Source organism: Canis lupus, chromosome 24 (assembly GCF_011100685.1).
Source record: "Canis lupus familiaris isolate Mischka breed German Shepherd chromosome 24, alternate assembly UU_Cfam_GSD_1.0, whole genome shotgun sequence".
In the NCBI taxonomy this organism is placed as follows: domain Eukaryota; kingdom Metazoa; phylum Chordata; class Mammalia; order Carnivora; family Canidae; genus Canis; species Canis lupus.
In genome coordinates, this window is record NC_049245.1 from 38,290,722 (window position 1) to 38,308,750 (window position 18,029).

At 49.3% G+C, this 18,029-nt stretch overlaps 1 protein-coding gene across 4 annotated transcripts in view; it reads right to left on the reverse strand.

Moving 5' to 3' along the window:
* Window positions 1-18,029, reverse strand: part of NFATC2 (nuclear factor of activated T cells 2) — a 145,230-nt gene that overhangs the window by 59,235 nt on the left and 67,966 nt on the right. For all 4 annotated transcript variants that reach the window (XM_038572610.1, XM_038572607.1, XM_038572609.1 and 1 more), the window contains exon 6: window positions 4,690-4,830. In XM_038572610.1, the coding sequence (XP_038428538.1) occupies window positions 4,690-4,830 (141 nt within the window). The remainder of the gene's footprint in view (window positions 1-4,689; window positions 4,831-18,029) is intronic.

Below are 18,029 nucleotides of genomic sequence, written 5' to 3' on the forward strand. Positions count from 1 at the left end.
AAACATGGAGTCCCCACCCTTGAGGTACTAAGAGTCTGGTGTGGGAGACCAGACAACAAATGAATCAACAAACAGGCAAGATAATTTCAGCAGAGCAAGGTGCCACCCAGAAAACAAAGCAGGACAATGTGACGTAACCAAGGTGACGGGGTTATGGGGAGGGGGATGTAGAGCAACTTCAGAGCAGAGGGTCAAGGAGGCACTTGTTGAGAAAGTCACCTCTGTGCTGAGCCTCAGAGACACAGGAGGACGCAACCTCGTAAAGAAATGGTGGAAGGACATTCTAAGAGGGGACGGTGAAAGCCAAGGTCCTGAGGCACAAACCAGCATGGGGTGTCTGAGGACAGAACGAAGACAGGTGTACCTATGGCCAAGTGAGCAAGGGTTTGGTCCAAAAAGCATGAATTCAGAGGGATGGGCAAGGGCCAGATCATACAGGCTCCTGGAAGTCGTGAAAATAATTTAAAATAGTAATAAAAATAATATAATAGTCATTATTATTACTGCTGCTATAAATAAGATGCCATTTTCCAAAACACCAAGCTTTTCTAACTTAAGAAACACCATGCTGCCCCTCTCCTACTGTTTTTCCATCACTCTCCAGTTTGTCATCCTGCTGGAGTAGAAGCTGCCAACCCCATTTCAGTTGACGGCTATAAAAAGAACATTGGAGCTGGTGGTGCCGATGACCCAACGTGGGGGCTAAGATTAGCCCAGGAGGCTGTCACCTTTCCTTAATGTGAGAACCAGCTGGGGTTCCCCTTCCTTGGAAAACTTCAGTCCGTTCCACTCCGCCCCGCCCCGCAGCGCTCTTGCCAGCCAAGCTGTCCATGGAGATGGGAACGGAGATGCGTTTTGGAAAAACGAAGTTGAGCAACAGGGATTCCCCCTGCAGAAGGCTGTCCTGGGTGAGGAGGCGAGGGCTTGGGGTCAAAAGAGCAGCTCCCTGCAACGCAAGACTAGCCCCCCCTGCCTGTTGGAGCCCCAAGGAGCCACACACACCCGCGAGGGAAGGCCACTGGCTCTCTGGGGGCACAGGGGCATCTCCGAGACCCCTGCTGGTCTGCTGGCATCAATCCAGAAACCACCTTCACCCAAGATTCTTTAAGCTAGGCATGAAGGGGTTCTGAATGGGTCCTCTGGAACCCAGTGACCCCCTGCAAAATCCAAGGACCTATTTCACCGCAAAACGGCTCATGTCAGTGGCTCAAAGCAGCTGAAGGGCCTTCAGGCAAATTAACCTGGTTCTGAGCTTCCTCAGAAGAGCTAATGGTCAGGGGTGCCGGATCCAGCACTGCCACTTGGCACCTGTGTGATCTTCCCTAAGTTACTTAACCTCTCTGTGCTCAGGCTCTCGTTAGGAAAATGAGGAGAAGAGTAGCTACCTGGTAGGGTTGTCAGGAGGCATCAGATTCGGTAATACACACAAAGTGCTTAGAACAAGGCCTGGCAGATAGTTCCTTATTGTTGCTTATTGTTTTTCAATGTCCCCTAGGGCCATGAGATAAAATCTCATCCTTCTTTGTTCTTCCACGGCCTAAATGTAATGCTAACAATAAAAACTCAGGTTTCCTGAGCATCTACCATGTGCTAAGATCTAGGCGAAGAGCCCCACCTGTGCCACCCACTCATGCCATCCTCTCTCACAAGAAGTAAATCACGTGCATGTTACAAAAGAGGAAATGGGGGCTCGGAGAGGTGAAGGGACTTATCCAGATGCCGAAGCTACTGAAAGCACATCACGGATTCGAACCCAGGCCTTCTGAGCTCAGAACCTGTGCTTGCAACCATCGAGTCAATGGTGGCCCGAGCCATGATAGTTCTGAGCATACAAATGACAGCAAACGTTCAGTGAGCAGACTCTGCACCCTAGGCGCATGCTGCCTGTGTATCCATTTAACTCTTGTGGGGAGGGGGCATTATCATCTCATTTTATGGAGAGGGAAACCGGGAGGCTGGACACCAGGACAATGGTGGGTGTTAACCGTGGGTGAGTCCCTCATCCCCCCACCCACAACGTGCAAAGTGACAGCAAAGAGCAGACATGGCTGCTATTATTATTATTCCTTATTAACTCCTTAATTACTCCTTATTCCTTATTAATACATGACTTTTCAAAATTGAAACAGACTCTGAGTTTTCCTCCCACCAGGAGGTCAACCGTGACATTTCCTCTGAAACCAAGAGACAGCAATCTAAAGAGGAAAACCATCATTCATTCACTCAACAAACACTTCACTGGTACCCCTCAGAGGGCGTCACAAGTGCCTGAGCTCTTGGGACAAGGACAACTGGCTGGCTCCTAAATCCGTGGGGGACCTAGTAGGACCTGGCCTCCCTCCAAGCCACCCCCACCCCCAGAGCATCTGCCAACCTGTGTGTGGCTGACAAGACGTCTCTGTCTTATGAGCATTTCCCCCCTGCTAACAGGTGCTACGAATCCACAGGCTTCTGGTGAAAAGTCAGCGGAAGGCGCGCAGGACGGTTTGCTCACACAGGAGACACCAATGCTGGAGCAGCGAGTGAGCGCTTGGTCATCTACACCTCATGCCACTCTCCTGCTGGAGAACTCACCACGACTCCCCCTGACCATGTGCTGACCAAACCAAGGCCATGTCCCTACCTGGCACTGGGAGACCTCTCTGTTCTGACCTCTGCCTGCTTTGTCACAACATGCCAGCCACATCGGTTTGCCCTCTGATTTACAAAAGCCTAGAAAATTCCTGCAGAAGAGAGTAGTTCACTGTTCCATCATCTGAAAAGTAAGCCACCCCGCAAGATGCTTAAAACCGTGCATGCCTCCATGAAGCCATGACACCACAGGCAGGCCTTAACCCTAGGAAATAACACCAAATAGCATTACTTAATGTATCCTGAGTACTATATATACCAAGAATGTTGTGAGTACTTAACGTGCAGAAATTTTTAATCCTATGGCCACCCTATGAGGTAGGACTGTCATCTTCATCATCGTATAGACGAGAAAATTATTGCCCAGGGAGGTTACGTAACCTGCCCATCGTCACACTGCTAGGAAACAGTGGAGCTCGGTTTTGGCTCAAGAGCATGAGCTCCTACCTAGCTGACTAAAGGGATGTAGAGGATGTTCATCACTGAGTTACTCATAATAGCACAGAGTTGGGAGCAGCCTAAGTCATAATAAAATGGGAATAGCTAACTAAAGTACTGTACAAACATGGGATAGAATGCAATGCACCCATTTAAATGTTGGCATCCCTAACCCCTCACCATACCACCACTACTCCTCAAACCCACAGGGATGGATCACATTCCCTTTAAACCACTCCCAAACCCACCCATCCATCTCCAGCCCCCACTGCCCACAGTCTTCCTTAATGTCATGTCTGGTCACAGAGCTAGCCCACCCCAGGAGAAGGCATTGTGTGAAATGGGAAGAAACACCCCTTCCCTAAGACATCCCACTTCCTCTTGCCAGCAGCTGTCTTAGTAACACACTGATGATGGATCCCCATTTGAATGGCAGTCCCTAGAAGAGGTGCCCTTATGCAGTGCACAATCCTCACAACTGGACAGCCTGCCTACTATGATCTCCAAATCATCCTAAAGACAGTCAACAAATATCAATATAATACCCCCTTAGAATTAACCATGTCCATTAGGGAAAAAAAAAAAAGTTGGTCTAGCATCCATAACTAACAAATAATTGCATAACTTGAAATTCATCCTATTTTAGATCATTCTCTTTCTACCGTGTCCTCATTGGCAAAAGATATTAACAGACAATATATGGAAGGAAGAATACACACGGCCAATAAACAAAAACATCACAGCTCTCACAGCAAAGGAGCGTGTAGTAAAGAGAAGTAGCAATTCACCAAGTATTTTTTAATTTAAAAAAAAAAATGGCACTTCTGGGATGTGGTGAAACCATTCCGAACATGGGACTGATGGAAGTTTCAATTTGTACATTTCCAGAAGGTAATTAAAGCTCTCAAAATGACTATCCAAAATTCTGCTTTAGGAATAAACCCTAAGTACACAACAATGGACACTCAGGTATAGAAGATTAGTTAATTAATCCTAAAGGTATTAGAGAAGATTCAGCGCAGCACTATTTGTAATAAAATCATAAGTAGCTTATGTTTATTGGCCTGCAATAAACCGGTGCTGTTATAATTACTCGACCTGTATTAACCCGGTTAGCCTTCCTGACATACTGTGGGGTAGGAACCTTTGTTATTATCATCCTATACGTAAGGAAATGAAGACACAGAAGGGGGGGTGATGTGCCTAAGATCACAGAAAAAGCAAGTAGCAAAGTTGGCATCTACACCTAGGAGATCCAGGGCCAGAGCGTGTGAACTCAGGTCCCGTGAAAGGCCTCCCTTTTTGATAATAGTAAAAAGTTGAAAAGGTTCGCCTCTCTATGTGAAAACATAGTAGGAAAAAAAAAAAAAAAGAGTTTTGGGTGGAGGTCAACATCACCAACCAACAGAACCCAGACCACATCATGGCACATGGCATGGTGAACTGTGCTGATATCAGTCGCTGGAGGCCTGGGGAGCTGCTCGTGGTGAGCAGAAAGAGCAGACTAGAAAGCTCTACCCAACAGAATCTATCCCCCCAATCGGTGCTGTTTGGAAGAAAAAGATGGTGCTTTGATATGGTGCCAGCAGGACAACAAAAGAGCTCAAAAAGCCCCCTGACCTGTGGTCTTCTCAGTAAACACGACTTTGGACTCGGCGGTGAAGTTCTGTCCGGTGAGGATCATCTGCTGGCCCCCATAAACCAGGCAGCTGTCAATGTCTTGTCTCTCCACCATGGGCAGCTCGTGGGCGGATCGCTGGGCTGAGGGCAAGAGAGAAAGAAGTCACGGTGATGGCAGGAAAAGTCCGCTCACAAGAGGCTTTCCGATTTCACGGCGAACAGACACGCTCTGCCCATCTTTGTCACCTGTTGTCATGGCAAACGTGAAGCCATGGGTCCCGGCAACCACTGACTCTGGAAATGCCATGTTAACGTAAAAGTGCCCTAAGTTATTTGGGCTGGTTTTCTTCTAACAACACATTTTGTTTTCGTGAACCAAGGGACAGAGATGTCTGTTCTCCTTGCAGGGAGGAAAAGCGAATGAGGTTTGGTCTTTATTTTATAAAAGGGCCAATCAGCTTTTTCATAAGAGAGTCCCTTGGCCCGGGTGTCCTCTCCTCCTGCACCTGATGTCAACAAATTCTTGAAGGAATCATGCATGCTAAGTGCTAGGACCCAGTTCCTACGGGGTTTAGACATAGCAGCTTGGGACTTCACTGGCAATTCTGAACTGAGTCTTCGAAACAGCATGATTGCCCCATCACCTCTCTGAACTCACTTTCTAGGACCTCCCCTCCTCCCCACCCCCAACCGCCTGGCTCACTGTTTCAGCCATACTTCTAGAATGTGCTTTAAAAAAAAAAAAATTTTTTATTTATTCATGTGAGAGAGGCAGAGACATAGGCAGAGGATAAGTAGGGTCCCTACAGGGAGCCTGATGTGGTACTCGATCCCAGGATCCCAGAATCACGCCCTGAGCTGAAGGCAGATGCTCAACCACTGAGCCACCCAACTGCCCCACTTCTAGAATGCTTCTCAGTGTCTCTCCAACACACTCAGCACACTCCTATCTTTGAGTGCTTGTACTTTCTAGTCCCTCTCTCTAGAAGGTTATTCCTGTTATTCCCATCTTCGCTTCATGTAGGTTTCTCCTCCAACGCCCCTTCTCAGAAAGGCTTCCTTACCTCCTACCCCTCTACGTAGCCTCCTGCCTTCAAGTTAGTACCCATCCCATTCATCCATGTCTCTCTCTTCCTCTCTCCCTTTATACTTGCAAGACCCTGTTTTATTAGTTCACCTGTCTTTCAAATCTCTCCCCACTAGAAGGTAAGCCCCAGGAGGGAGCCCTGCTATAATCCCAGGGCCAGGACCAGTGCCTCAGACTTAGTAGGACGTACTCAGGATGGATGGACTGATAAAAAGATTGATGGATATACATGGATGTGGATATATCTCAATATATTTTAATACATACATATCAGACTCTCTACCTATATCCTCATCTGTATATATGATGAATGAAAGATGGAGACACAGGACAGGCCGATGCTAAGCACCAAGCCACAGTGATATAATACTTGAAAATGCTCAAAGCAACCTTTGGAGGAAGGAAGCATTAAAATTATTCACATTTGCCTACGGAGAAAACTAAAGCTAAGAGAAGTCAGGCCAGCCCTTGACCAAGGGACTCAGATTTGAATCCTCAGAAGCTGCTTTGTCCCAGCTCCAGACCTCCATCCCTTGCTCACTCCAGTCAGCCACCGATTTTTCTGGAAGACAGGCTGCAGGAGAGAATGAAGACCCTCTTCAGCCACGTTTCCCGGGCAGGGTGAGAAACAAGTCCCAGTCAGCGAGAGGGACCCATCTGCTCAGGCCTCGCCTTAGCAGCGTGGGCCGCAGAGGCTGGCCCTCCCCTTGTGAGTCAGCCCGAGCTCCTGGCGTTCCTCCCAAGCCCAAGAACTGGGCAGAGGGCCAGCCCTTTCCGTGCCAGGGGCCCAAGGACCTCCCCATCCGGGAGCTATGGCAGGCAGCAGCCCGAGCCTAACCCTTTCCTCCTGGCCGGCCTGCACCTCCAGGTGGCCGAGCATCCCCTTCCATCTCTCCTGAACCCGGCTCCTTCTGGAGCAACCGTGCATTTGGCAACATTTCAGCAGTCAATTGTGGACCAGCCGCAGGCTCCCAGACACTTCACCTTGAAAGTGCAACCCAATGACTCACAATGATCCCCTGCTGGTTTCTCCCCCTGCCCGGCTTAGCCCAGGGACCAGCCAGCCGGTGCTGTTCCAAGGGGCTGCCAGTTAAGAGTATATATTAAAAAGGCCTCTCTGCAGAAGCTGCTAATCTCTCCCACATGGGCCGGGTTATTAATCCCTTCTTTCAATATAGGAGTTTTGTATGACTTCCTAATTGAGCTGCCACAAATGGAGATTTATTAGCAGTGAAAACAGCAGTTGCATCGCCTAGAAAAGCAGGCCCCAACTTTTAAGATCTGCCTTTGATGAGTTTGGGGGGCAGCTGGGGAGCTTCTGGCCCCCAGGAATGGGTGGGGAGGCGGCAAGAGCCATCCCTCCCATTTTGCAGGTGGAAAGCCTTAATCATCACTACTGGGAGAGTCAGCCAAGGGCTCGCGGCCAGCCGGGCCGGGGACTGGCCGTGGCCGTGACTCTCCGCGCTGGGGGGAGGCTGGCCCAGACGGCTGCTCTGTGAATCACTGTGCAATGCTGTGAACACCACGGTCTCCTTCCTGGAGCAGCTTCACCGCTTCTCCCTGCAGAGCCTCACAACATTCTCTCCCTCGGCCACACTTGCATTTCCCACTCCTTCGCCTGAGCTGAAGGAAAAGACTGTTTTCTTAAACAATAATTTAAATAGAGAGAACCAAGAGTCTAGCCCTGCTCCCTGTACTTTCTCATCTGTTTTCCAGTCCTGAACCGAGCTGAGCATTACCCAGACTCTGTCAGAAATGCAGAGCCTCGGGCCCCACCCCAGGCCTAAGGAATCCGCATGATTGTTAGGCACTGCCAAGTCTGAGAGGCACTCTTACCCCTGAGGGCTCATTCGAATGAGCCAGGAAGTTTAGAGAATACTGGCAGGTCCTAATTCTAGAGCAGGGGTTCTCAGCCTGGATACTATTGCCATGTGGGCTAGAGCTGCCTCTGCTGTGGGCCCCCCCACCCAGCACCTCCACCCACTGGCTGCCAGCCGCACCCCTCCCTGTGGACAACCAGAAGTGCCTCCAGACATCATGGTAGATGGCCCCCTGGGGAGGAGGAGGTCAAAATCATCCCTAGTTGAGAACCACTGTTTTAAAGGTTCTGACTTCAATGCTCTGAGGGAAGGTCAGCAGCAGAGATTTAAAAAAAAAAAAAGAATAATCCCTAATGATTAATCCCAATGGGTCCCACAAGGTATGATTTGCTATACCATCAATGGCAGATTAATGCAGGACCCTGGAAGCCAAAGGAGAATTCTTGGTTTACTGCTGTTTGGGCTCTGGGGTCAGAAAGACACAGCTTCAAGACTTGCCTCTTCTCCCTCCCTGCTACGTGACCCTGAGCAGGTCACGTCACCTCTCTGGATCACTGATGCCACCTCGGTAAAATCCAACCCATACCTGCCCTCATGGATCTGCTGCAAGCAGTACCAGAGAACATACCACATGTAAACACGGGTGGGGGCAGCACACACCCAGTAAGATAGCAAGTATCAATAACCCAAATATCCATCAATGCACAACTGGATGGACCCATACAGAAGTACAATTCGGCCGTGGGAAGGAACATACACCCATGTAATGCTGAGCCTTGAAATGTTATGCTAAACGAAAGGCGCCAGACACAAAAGCACAACTATTCTGGGGTCCCGTGTAGGCTCACTGTTCACAATGGGTGAATCCATTGAGATGGAAAATAGGTGGCTGCCAGGGTCCGGGGAGTAAGTGCCAAGGAGTATGGGGTTTCTTTTAGTGGGGATGGACAAGCTCTGTGACTAGGTGGTGGTGGTGGTGGTGGTGGTGGTAGCACAACATCAGGAGTGTCCTGAGTGCCGCAGGATTATCCACCTGAAGGTGGCTTAAATGGCACATTTGGTGATGTGTATTTTATCACAATAAGAAAAAAAATCTACTGTAAGACAAAAGCACTCAGCTGGGGCCTAACACACAGTAACTGTTCGAGAAACGACGCCTTACTACCATCAACTTTTCAAATGCTGCTCTCTCTTACCTAGACACATTCTAAACATTTTCTCATTTGTGATCTTTTTAAACTCTTCAGTGACAGCCCCACCGGAGTCCCGAGGAAGACACTGTCAGCGCCACCGTATAGGCAGAGGAACAGACGCTCGGCGCCCACTCCACCGGGGGGCAGCCGCGGCTCGGGTGAGGGCTGGAGCACTGGGGGGTCCCGGGGCCTAGCTAGGGTGGCCCTCGCGTGGGGCTCCCCTAAGTCGGTTCCCCATCTGCAAGCTGCAGCTGTTCACAGCCCAGGGGAGAATTCACAACACGTGTATTCGGCTCAGTACATTTCACAAGGTGACCGATACTAAACCCTGGAGTTTCTTGAGCCGTTTCCACGCGCGAGGCGCTGGCTCGGGGTTGCTGTCTTAGAGCCTTTACTTCACCGAGACCGTGCCAACCACATCCCACGTGTCTACAGGTGCTACTGCGCCCACTCCTGTTGTTCCTGGTGGATCCTGAGCCAGACGCCAGATTTCTCAACCCTGACAGCCAGAGTTGCTCAAAGTAAGGCTCCCAGGTCCCCGGCAGCCAGATTACCTGGTTGGAGGAGGCACTTAATAAACATGCGGATGCTCAGCTCACACCCTCAATCTCCTGCACCCAAACCTTCCTAGAATTTGCATGGTAACAACCTTTCCAGGCGACTTGTCGTACACATCTGTTTGAGAGCCAAGGTTGACACTGAAGAGGCCACCTGGGGACAAGGGGACCTCCTCCAGGGGATGCCCCCGCATCCTCAGAGAGCCCAGAGGTAAAGCAAACAAATCCAATTAGGCTCTGAAAGAGGAACTGAAGAGAGGCAAACAGCAACCAAAATTACCCTCCTGGGCTCCACTTCCTCCTCTCTCTCTGATGCAACCTCTCGCACCTATGGCTGCTAATTGGAATGACACCATCCAGGACCCGTGAGAGGGTTCTCCGGGAGAAGGGGCTCACACCAAACCCCCATCAGCCCCCGCTGACTCTCATTCAGCCTTTCAACCATTAGAGGATCCAGACTGTCCAAACCATACACCCTGCCCTGCTCTACCCAGACCAGGGGCTGCCGTTTTCAAGCCATCCCGAGGACCCGGCTCCAGCCCCTGGGTGACGTCTAGACCCTCCGCTCCACATTAAGCTTCTAGGTGGCCCTCACCAAGAGACTTCCCCGGGCTTCCCGCCTGCCCCCAGATTCTGGTGCGTCATAAAGGGGCTTAGGGCTCCTGGGTTTTACAAGCTCTGAATCAACAGGGCACTGTTGTTTTAACCAGTTGGGGTGTTTGCTTTTACCAGCAACAGAGGCTGATGCGGAGCCAAGCGGCAGCGACAGGGGAAATTCACACGGGCGCGGGGTCCTGCAGGTCCGCCCAACGCAGCCTGGGAATGGGGGGCATCGCTGCTTGCCTGTCTTCAGGGTGCCCCGTCATTGGGGCATGTGGCCAAGAATTACGATCTACCCAAAAAACCTCAGGAGACAGGCAGGAGAAGCTGGTCGGAGAAATCTGATTCTGCAGAGTGGGTGGATTCTGCTAATAATAGCGAGTAATTACAGCTGCCATAGAGAGTGCCTCCGATCCCAGCCACTTCACATATACATTTTTTGGTTGATGTTATAAAACACACATGAGGAGGCAATTTAGGGCCATGGATAAAAGGATGCTGCCAAGTGAATGCCCGAGTCCAAAGCCCAGCTCAGTAACCTCTGAGCATTGGGACCTTGGGCAAGTCACATAATCTCTCTGGGTCTCTCTTGCCTCATCCCTAAAATGGGAGTAAGCATAGCACCAACCTCATAGGGCTGTTTGCAGATTAAATGAATCAATGCACAGGAAGCATGTAGCATTTTGTCAGGCTCAATGAATGTTGTTTACATTTATTTTTGCTGCTAAACTTCATGAGACCACTAAGTGAGAATTATTCCCGTCTTGGTGTTGGGGGCACGGCATTTCCCAGAGGAAAAGCAGTATGCTGGAGAGCTCACAGCTAAGTAAGGCAGACAAGCAGAATCTGAACCTAGACTGTGGGACTCTATCTACCCTGAGGGGCCCCTTTTGAGTAAAGGCTTTCCCAGTACAGCTGCCAGCCAGCCCAGGCAAGGGGGGGCCTCCCATCAGTCTCATCCTGGCTTGAGCCCTGACCACCCCTGGCCATGGCGCTCCAGCTGCTGTACATCCTTCTCCTCACTACATCAGGCTGTCATCCTTGGCTGTGAGCCTGGCCCAGCTCAGAATCCAGTGCTGACTCAGGCCTCGCCTGAGACCCACCCCATAGGTCCCTCAGCCCCTGCCCTGGAGATTCCCGAGTATTCCCGGGGAAGCGGGAGGTGGGACAGCAATCCTCCCCGAGTGTGGGGTTCACCTCCGTGAGAGACCTTTCAGCTTTCACCCCACAGGAGTGGGGTCCGGTCTGCACAAATACATGGAGTCTGCAGTGCATGTGACCACCTTCTAACTCTGGGCCTCCTGGGGCTTTCTCACATGCAAAAGTAACATGTACCCTGCAGGGCCGGTATATGTCATCACACTGAACCCACAAAGCACTAAGGGCCACAGTGGGCACCATGACCTTTCTTGCTTGCTCAGATATTACTCTCCCATTCCAATGTGCTAACAGGCGGCCTCTTCAGGATATTCCCATATATCTCCATTATAACAAGACCCTTCCTGAGGGCGGCATGAGTCTCCATTCGACTGACTGATGAGCTTTCTAGTCACTGAGGGACCCAGGCAGCTTGGACCCTTTCATCAAAGGACATGGATGTCACCCCAAGCTCTGCCCCTCTCCTTGCCAGCAGTGTGGCTGCAGCAAATCACAAAATGCTTCTGAACCTCAATCCACTAGAAGAAAAGCTCCAAGAAGGCAGCATTTCATGCCTCAAACACTCACTGGCACCTGTCAATAAATGCTTCTGAATGAATGAATTGAGCAAGTCTTTAAGGTGAGCCTTGCAAGGCCATGAAGAGGCTAGAAACAAGTCAATACATGTGAGAGCCATGGGCAACTTTGACCTTTCAATCAGGTTGGTTTTGCCTTCCCAGCCGCTGCATAACTAGCTCAGTAAGGGGCCATAACCTTTGGTCAGATAACCGTATCAATCAGCACGGAAGCCACCTCAATCCTGGGCCCCTTCCCCTAAACCTACATTCGCCACCTGGCCGACCCACTCCACTGGCCAGATAACCATCCAGGTCCCTTGTCAGCAGTACGGTGTACTGCTTGGTGCTAGCTCGCCTGAAACAATTAACGATTGTTAAAACACCCACACCTGCTATTGCTGCCTAGGCTATGGTCTCTTGGCAGTGACAGAGTGGCAGTCAGAGGTGTACGCAAAGCTGCTCTGTAGAGCCATGGGAAGGGCTGTAAACAAGCATGTGTGAGACATACCACAGGAGAGGCATTTGGGTTATCCTAGTGTGATCTCAACTGGCACCTACTGTATGATACACACACACACACACATTTAGCCCCCCACAAGTGCCAAGAGATAAGCATGACTACTATCCCCATTTTACGGATGAGGAAACTGAGGCACAGAGTTTTAAGTAACTTCCTGGGACTATATAGCTACTAAGTGGCAGAGGCAGGTTTTGAACCCAGGCCCAGACCTAAACACCAGCCTAAACTGCTTCTCCCCATCATGGAGGTTTCTGGTGTTTCTGAAAGGTGGCTTCTTGGCTCAGAAGTCTCCTTGGAAAGCAGGGGCCGACAAAGGCCTGGCCTACCCACTCTCTGCCTAATGCCCAAATTTCACTCAAGATTTACTGCTACGGGAGCTCAGGAGAGACAATCTATTGCCATGGGTGGGAGGGCATCCACAGGCCTATGAGGGTTGCTGAGCTGATCTCTGGTTTATGTGAGATGCCAATCTTGGGTTGCAGCCCAAATTAATCTGTTACTGGTGATACACCTCCACGTTGGTGTCCTGAGACCCAGCACAATGTGGGTGTCATGCTGGTTTGGTCCCTTGCTAGCTGTGTGACCACAGGCAATTTATTTAACTTCTCTGTTCTTCAGTTTTCCCAGCTGTGAAATGGGAACACACACTGAGTTCGCAGTGTTTTTGATGAGCCAACAGCAACACAGAACGTGCTTGACTCACAGTAAGTGACTGATCATTTTTCCTTTTCCTTTACCTCTTCCCTGCTGGGTCCTGTTGTCTCCCTTCTACCTTCATTTGGTCTTACTAACATCTACTCTGTACCTGGCACTGTGCTAAACAAATTTGAAAACATAGATCCCATCATGTCAGTCCTCTACTTAGAACTCAAGACTTACTGTTTCATTTCAAATAAAATCCAAGTTCTCAGCTTCATCTCAGGTCTCTCCTGACCCCTCTTCACTCCACACAGCCTCCCTAGCTGCTCTTCTTTTTCCTGAAGACCCAGCGCTCATGCCTGCCTCAGGGCCCTTGCACTTACTGTATCCTTCCACTAGGCCATGCTCCCCAACTACTCAGTCCCAGGTTAATATGAAACTTCTTCCAAGAGGTCTCTCCTGATCAGTACACGCAACCCTGCTGCTCCCTGCCCCCAAGTCACCAACACATGGTCCTTGTTATTTTCATCATCATGCTTAGCTGTGTGAAATGATGGTTTTCATTACTTGTTTATTGTTGGTTTTCCCTACTAGAATGTGACCTCCATGAGGGCCAAGACTTTGTTTTGATCACTGTTTCATCCCTAGTGCCTAGAACAGTATATCATGCACTCCAAATATATTTCTAAGTGGAAAAATCCACGTTAAAAAGCCCACAGGAATTATGTGGGTCCTCCCGGCTTCTGGCAGAAGCAGGTAGACAAGTTAAGCAGCCTTGCTTCATGAAGCAAAGGAGGGAATATGCCAGAGTGGTCCCACTGAGTCTAAGGTCTTTCCTGAAGCAACCCTGCATGATTGCCTGCCGAGGAGACTGAAATGGAGCAATGAAGGAACACTGATGAGGGAAAGAACACAGATGGGTTTTCTAAGCTCTTGCTTTCAGAAAAGGGCATATGAAAGAAGCAGATTTCCAGATGGTGAACCATGGACCTCGACCCTACCTCACACCCTACACAAAAATTAGCCTCAGATGGAGTATAGCCCTAAGCCTAAAAGCCAGAATCAAAAAGCTTCTAAAAGAAAACATAAGATAATACCTTTGCTTCCTTCAGACAGCTAGAGATTTGTTGGGGGAATGCAAAGAGCACTAATCCCAAAGGAAAAGAAAATGATAAATTAGGGCTTCATCAAAATAAAACAGCGATGCTCGTTAAGAAAATAAATAGGAAAGCCACAGACTGGGGAAAATCGTCATAACACATACATTGACAAAAGACTCCTATCCACAGTACACAAACAACTGCTGCGTAATAACAATAAAAATATGAGTAACCCAACAGAAAATGGGCAAAAGCTTTGAACGGACACTTCACTAAAGACATGGAAACAGCCAATAAGCACACAAACTGGAGTCCAGCATCCTGGGTCACTGGAGAAATGCAAGTTATGCATAAAGAGGTACAGTTCAGGCTCTCTGTAATGGCTACTAATAGAAAGACTGGCAAAATCCAACACCAGGGACACCTGGGTGGCTCAGTGGTTGAGCATCTCTCTGTGTGTCTCTCATGAATAAATAAATAAAATCTTAAAAAAAAAAAATCCAACACCAGTGAGGATGTGGTGCAAATGGAACTCCCATGCACTCTTGCACAGAGTATAAAATGATTTAGAAAATACATAAGCTGGAACATATCTTTCCACCCGTGAAGCAGCAAATCCATTCCCAGATATTCACCTGGGAGCAGTGAAAGCATTTGTCCACAAAAGACCCGGAACGAGAAGGTTCGTGGCAGCCTTCTCCACAGCACCCAAACCCCGCCTGCAAGCCAAATGTCTATGAATGGTAAATAAACGAGCATTATAGTCACACAATTGAATAGTGTTTGGCAAGAAAAAAGAATAGACTATCAAATCACACGATAATAGCAATGGATCTCAAAACCACCGTGCTGAGCAGAAACCGCCAGACACAAGAGTACATGCTGTATAATTCCATTACATGAAGTTCCAGAACGGGGAAAGCTAAGCTACGGTGATAGGAATCAGAACAGCGGTTGCCTGTGTGCGCGACTGGGGAGGAGGTGCTGGCTGACGGGGTACGAGGGCCCTTCCAGGAGGGAAGGAAATGTCCTGTGTCTCGTTTCGAGCTGTGGTCACCCAGGTACCGTGAATTGTCAAAAATCATTCAGCTGAAGACTTGCAGTCTGCACCATTTCTTGCATCTTAATTATACCTTAGTAAAACACAGTTATGTCACCAAATGGGAGAGAACGAAAAGAGCTGGTGAGAAAATCCACGTTCTGGTCCCCATCATATACCCACTCCCCAGTTCCTGCAGAAGGAGCAAAGCGAATTTCCATCCTGTGCTGGGAGCGGGTAAGACTTAGTGGAAAACTGCTTTTGGTGCTTTTTGAAACTCGATTGACAGAGAGGCCCCTTCGGGGCAGGAAGAAAATCCACAGGGAGGTTCTCACGGGACAAGGCCTCTGCACCTGTGGAGAGCCCCACTCCGTCCCCTCGCTGCCTTTCTCTCCCCCAGGCGGCCTGGAAATGCTTGTTTTCACTATTTCTTTTTTTAAAACAAACATTCTAGAGATAGTTGCTCTGTGCCAGGCCCTGGCTGACACCCTCTGGTCTCCATCCTTACATGAGAGAGACTGGTAAGTAAACTGGGTTGTCAGCACAGCCGTGGGGGCCCCATGCCCCGTGGGGTCAAGGCAAGCATCATTCTTGAGGGGCCAAGTGAAGAGCAGCCTTGGATGACGAGTAGTGAACCCAGTGACTAGAGGGTGGGAGGGGTCAGAGGGCCTCATGCTTCTCACAGCAGAACCACCGTCGACCTCCACTTAAAAGTCTCCCTGTGGGGCACCTGGGGGGCTCAGTGGTTGAGCATCTGCCTTCAGCTCAGAGCATGATCCCAGGGTCCTGGGATCAAGTCCCACATTGGGTTCCCCACGGTGAGCCTGCTTCTCCCTCTGTGTCTCAGCCTCTCTCTGTGTGTCTCTCATGAATAAATGAGTAAAATCTTCAAAAAATAAAATAAAAGTCTCCATGCACAGACCCCACCACTGACCAGCAGACTTGCCATCTCTGGGTGGGGTTTGGGCACCATACTGTTTTTTTAAGAACTCCCCAGGTGACTCCAACATGCAGCCAAGTTTGAACCAGTGTTCTGGATGGAGGGGACAGGATGGGCAAAAGCCAAGAAAGAAATCAGAGAAAGATCCTAGTGGGTTTGGGAACTGAGTGACAGAGAAGGAATGCAGCTGAGGCAGTTTCCTGGGTTGAACAGAGCCCCAGCCAAAACCTTCCAGCCACCCAGAACCCCACTGTATTTGGAAATACGGTCTTTGAAGGTGTAAATAAATTAAGGATGGAGGGCAGATCACACAGGAGCAGCGAGGGCCTCGAATCTCATAAGAATGTCCTTATAGGAGATGGACAAGGACACAGGGAGGAGAGGGGCATGTGAACAGGAGGCAGAGATGAGAGTGATGCCCCCATAAGCCGAGGAGTGTGAGACTGCTGGGCTCCAAGGAGGAGCCTCCAGAAGGAACAACCCTGACACCCTGATTCCGGGCTCTGGCCTCCAGGACCCTGAGAGAACAGATGTCTGCCATTGTAAGCCTCCCTGTCTGGCACATCCAGGCATGCCAGTCCTAAGGAAGTCCTACAAGAGGGACCCAAGGGCTCAAGCACCACAAGGAACTAGCAGTTGAAGCTGAGAATACAGAGGAGCCCTGAGGAAAGGAGAACTGTCCCATCTCAAGGCTCCGGAGGAGGGAAGGCACCGGCCCTGCGAGCCAAGTGTGTGTTTGCCATCGGGGAAGACCAGGGTGTTCCCCCAGATCTCTCCCATGTCCTCAGAGAAGTGGGAGGTACCTAGAGCCAGGGAGACTGGAGAAGCTTCAAAATAGGCTCTGCTGGGGCACCTGGGTGGCTCAATGGTTGAGCATCCCCCTTCGGCTCAGGGCATGATCCTGGGATCAAGTCCCCCATCGGGCTCCCCACAGGGAACCTGCTTCTCCCTCTGCCTGTGTCTCTCATGAATAAATAAATAAAATCTTAAAAAAAAATTTGGCTCTGCTGACAACCACGGGAGGGACCTAAAAGTATGTCCTTGGCCATACCAAAGGATCTCATAGAAACAGAGAAGTAGTGTGGATATAGAAAGACATGGATTGCCTGTCTGCGCAAAGGGGAGAGTTGACCTGTGACATGCTGACCTGTGAATAAATAAATGTAAGGAATTGACTTTTCTAGCAAATTAGTCACTTTCCAAAGAGTGGCCTTCAGTAGTTTGTTCAAGTTTGGTTTTGGGGTTTTTGTTTTTGTTTTTCTTTTTTTTTTTTTTTTGTTTTGGTCTTTCGCTAGAATCTGAGAGCTTACCCTTGATCCCCAAGACATTATTACATAAGTGGCCCCTCTGAAGTAAGTAAGCTAGCCTTGCAAATAAGTACCAGCCCATGGAGTGTTTTTCTTACCAACTCACCTTCCCCACAGGGTATACACTAAGTCAACCAGTCAATAAATATTTATTGTACAAATACTCTGTCAACACAGGCTACAGACTGTCAATAAATATTTATTGAACATCTCCCTAAGGATCATACGGTAAGTCCATTAGTCAATAAATACGTGTAGAACTATCAGGCACCGGTCTAGGCAAATAGGACACAGAAGGCAATAAAAATGACAGAAGATTCTAAGAGAGAGAGAGAGAGCAACCAACCAACTGGTCGTTTAGTCTGGAACTGCAAGAAATGGTGGTGTTCTAGAAACCTTAAGAAGGTATTTCATAGAACTGAAAAGCTGGAGACTCTGGCTCTGCTACCTACTGAGTAAAAATGAGTGAATCACTCTACCAAGAAAGTCTGTTTCCTTATCTGTCAAAGGGAGGTAGCTGAATCAGCCAAATAGAGGGAAAAAACCCTATGTGCAAGGTTGTCAAACAACTTTATAACACCCTGAAGACCTTACCGGAGCTGTACGTGGTTCAATGGTGATCCTTAAAGTCTCAGCTCAACAGGAGACACATTGACCTCAGGGACCCAAGATGGAGAGGGACAGGGGCTCCGGCATGTGTTCTCTCCTGAGGCCTCCTGCTCCCTACCTTACTACAAACCACAGCCCCATCCTGTAATGTGACTCACTTGCCAGAAAGAGGAGACCTTATCTTCTCAAAATCCCCCAAATTACTGAGGAAGAG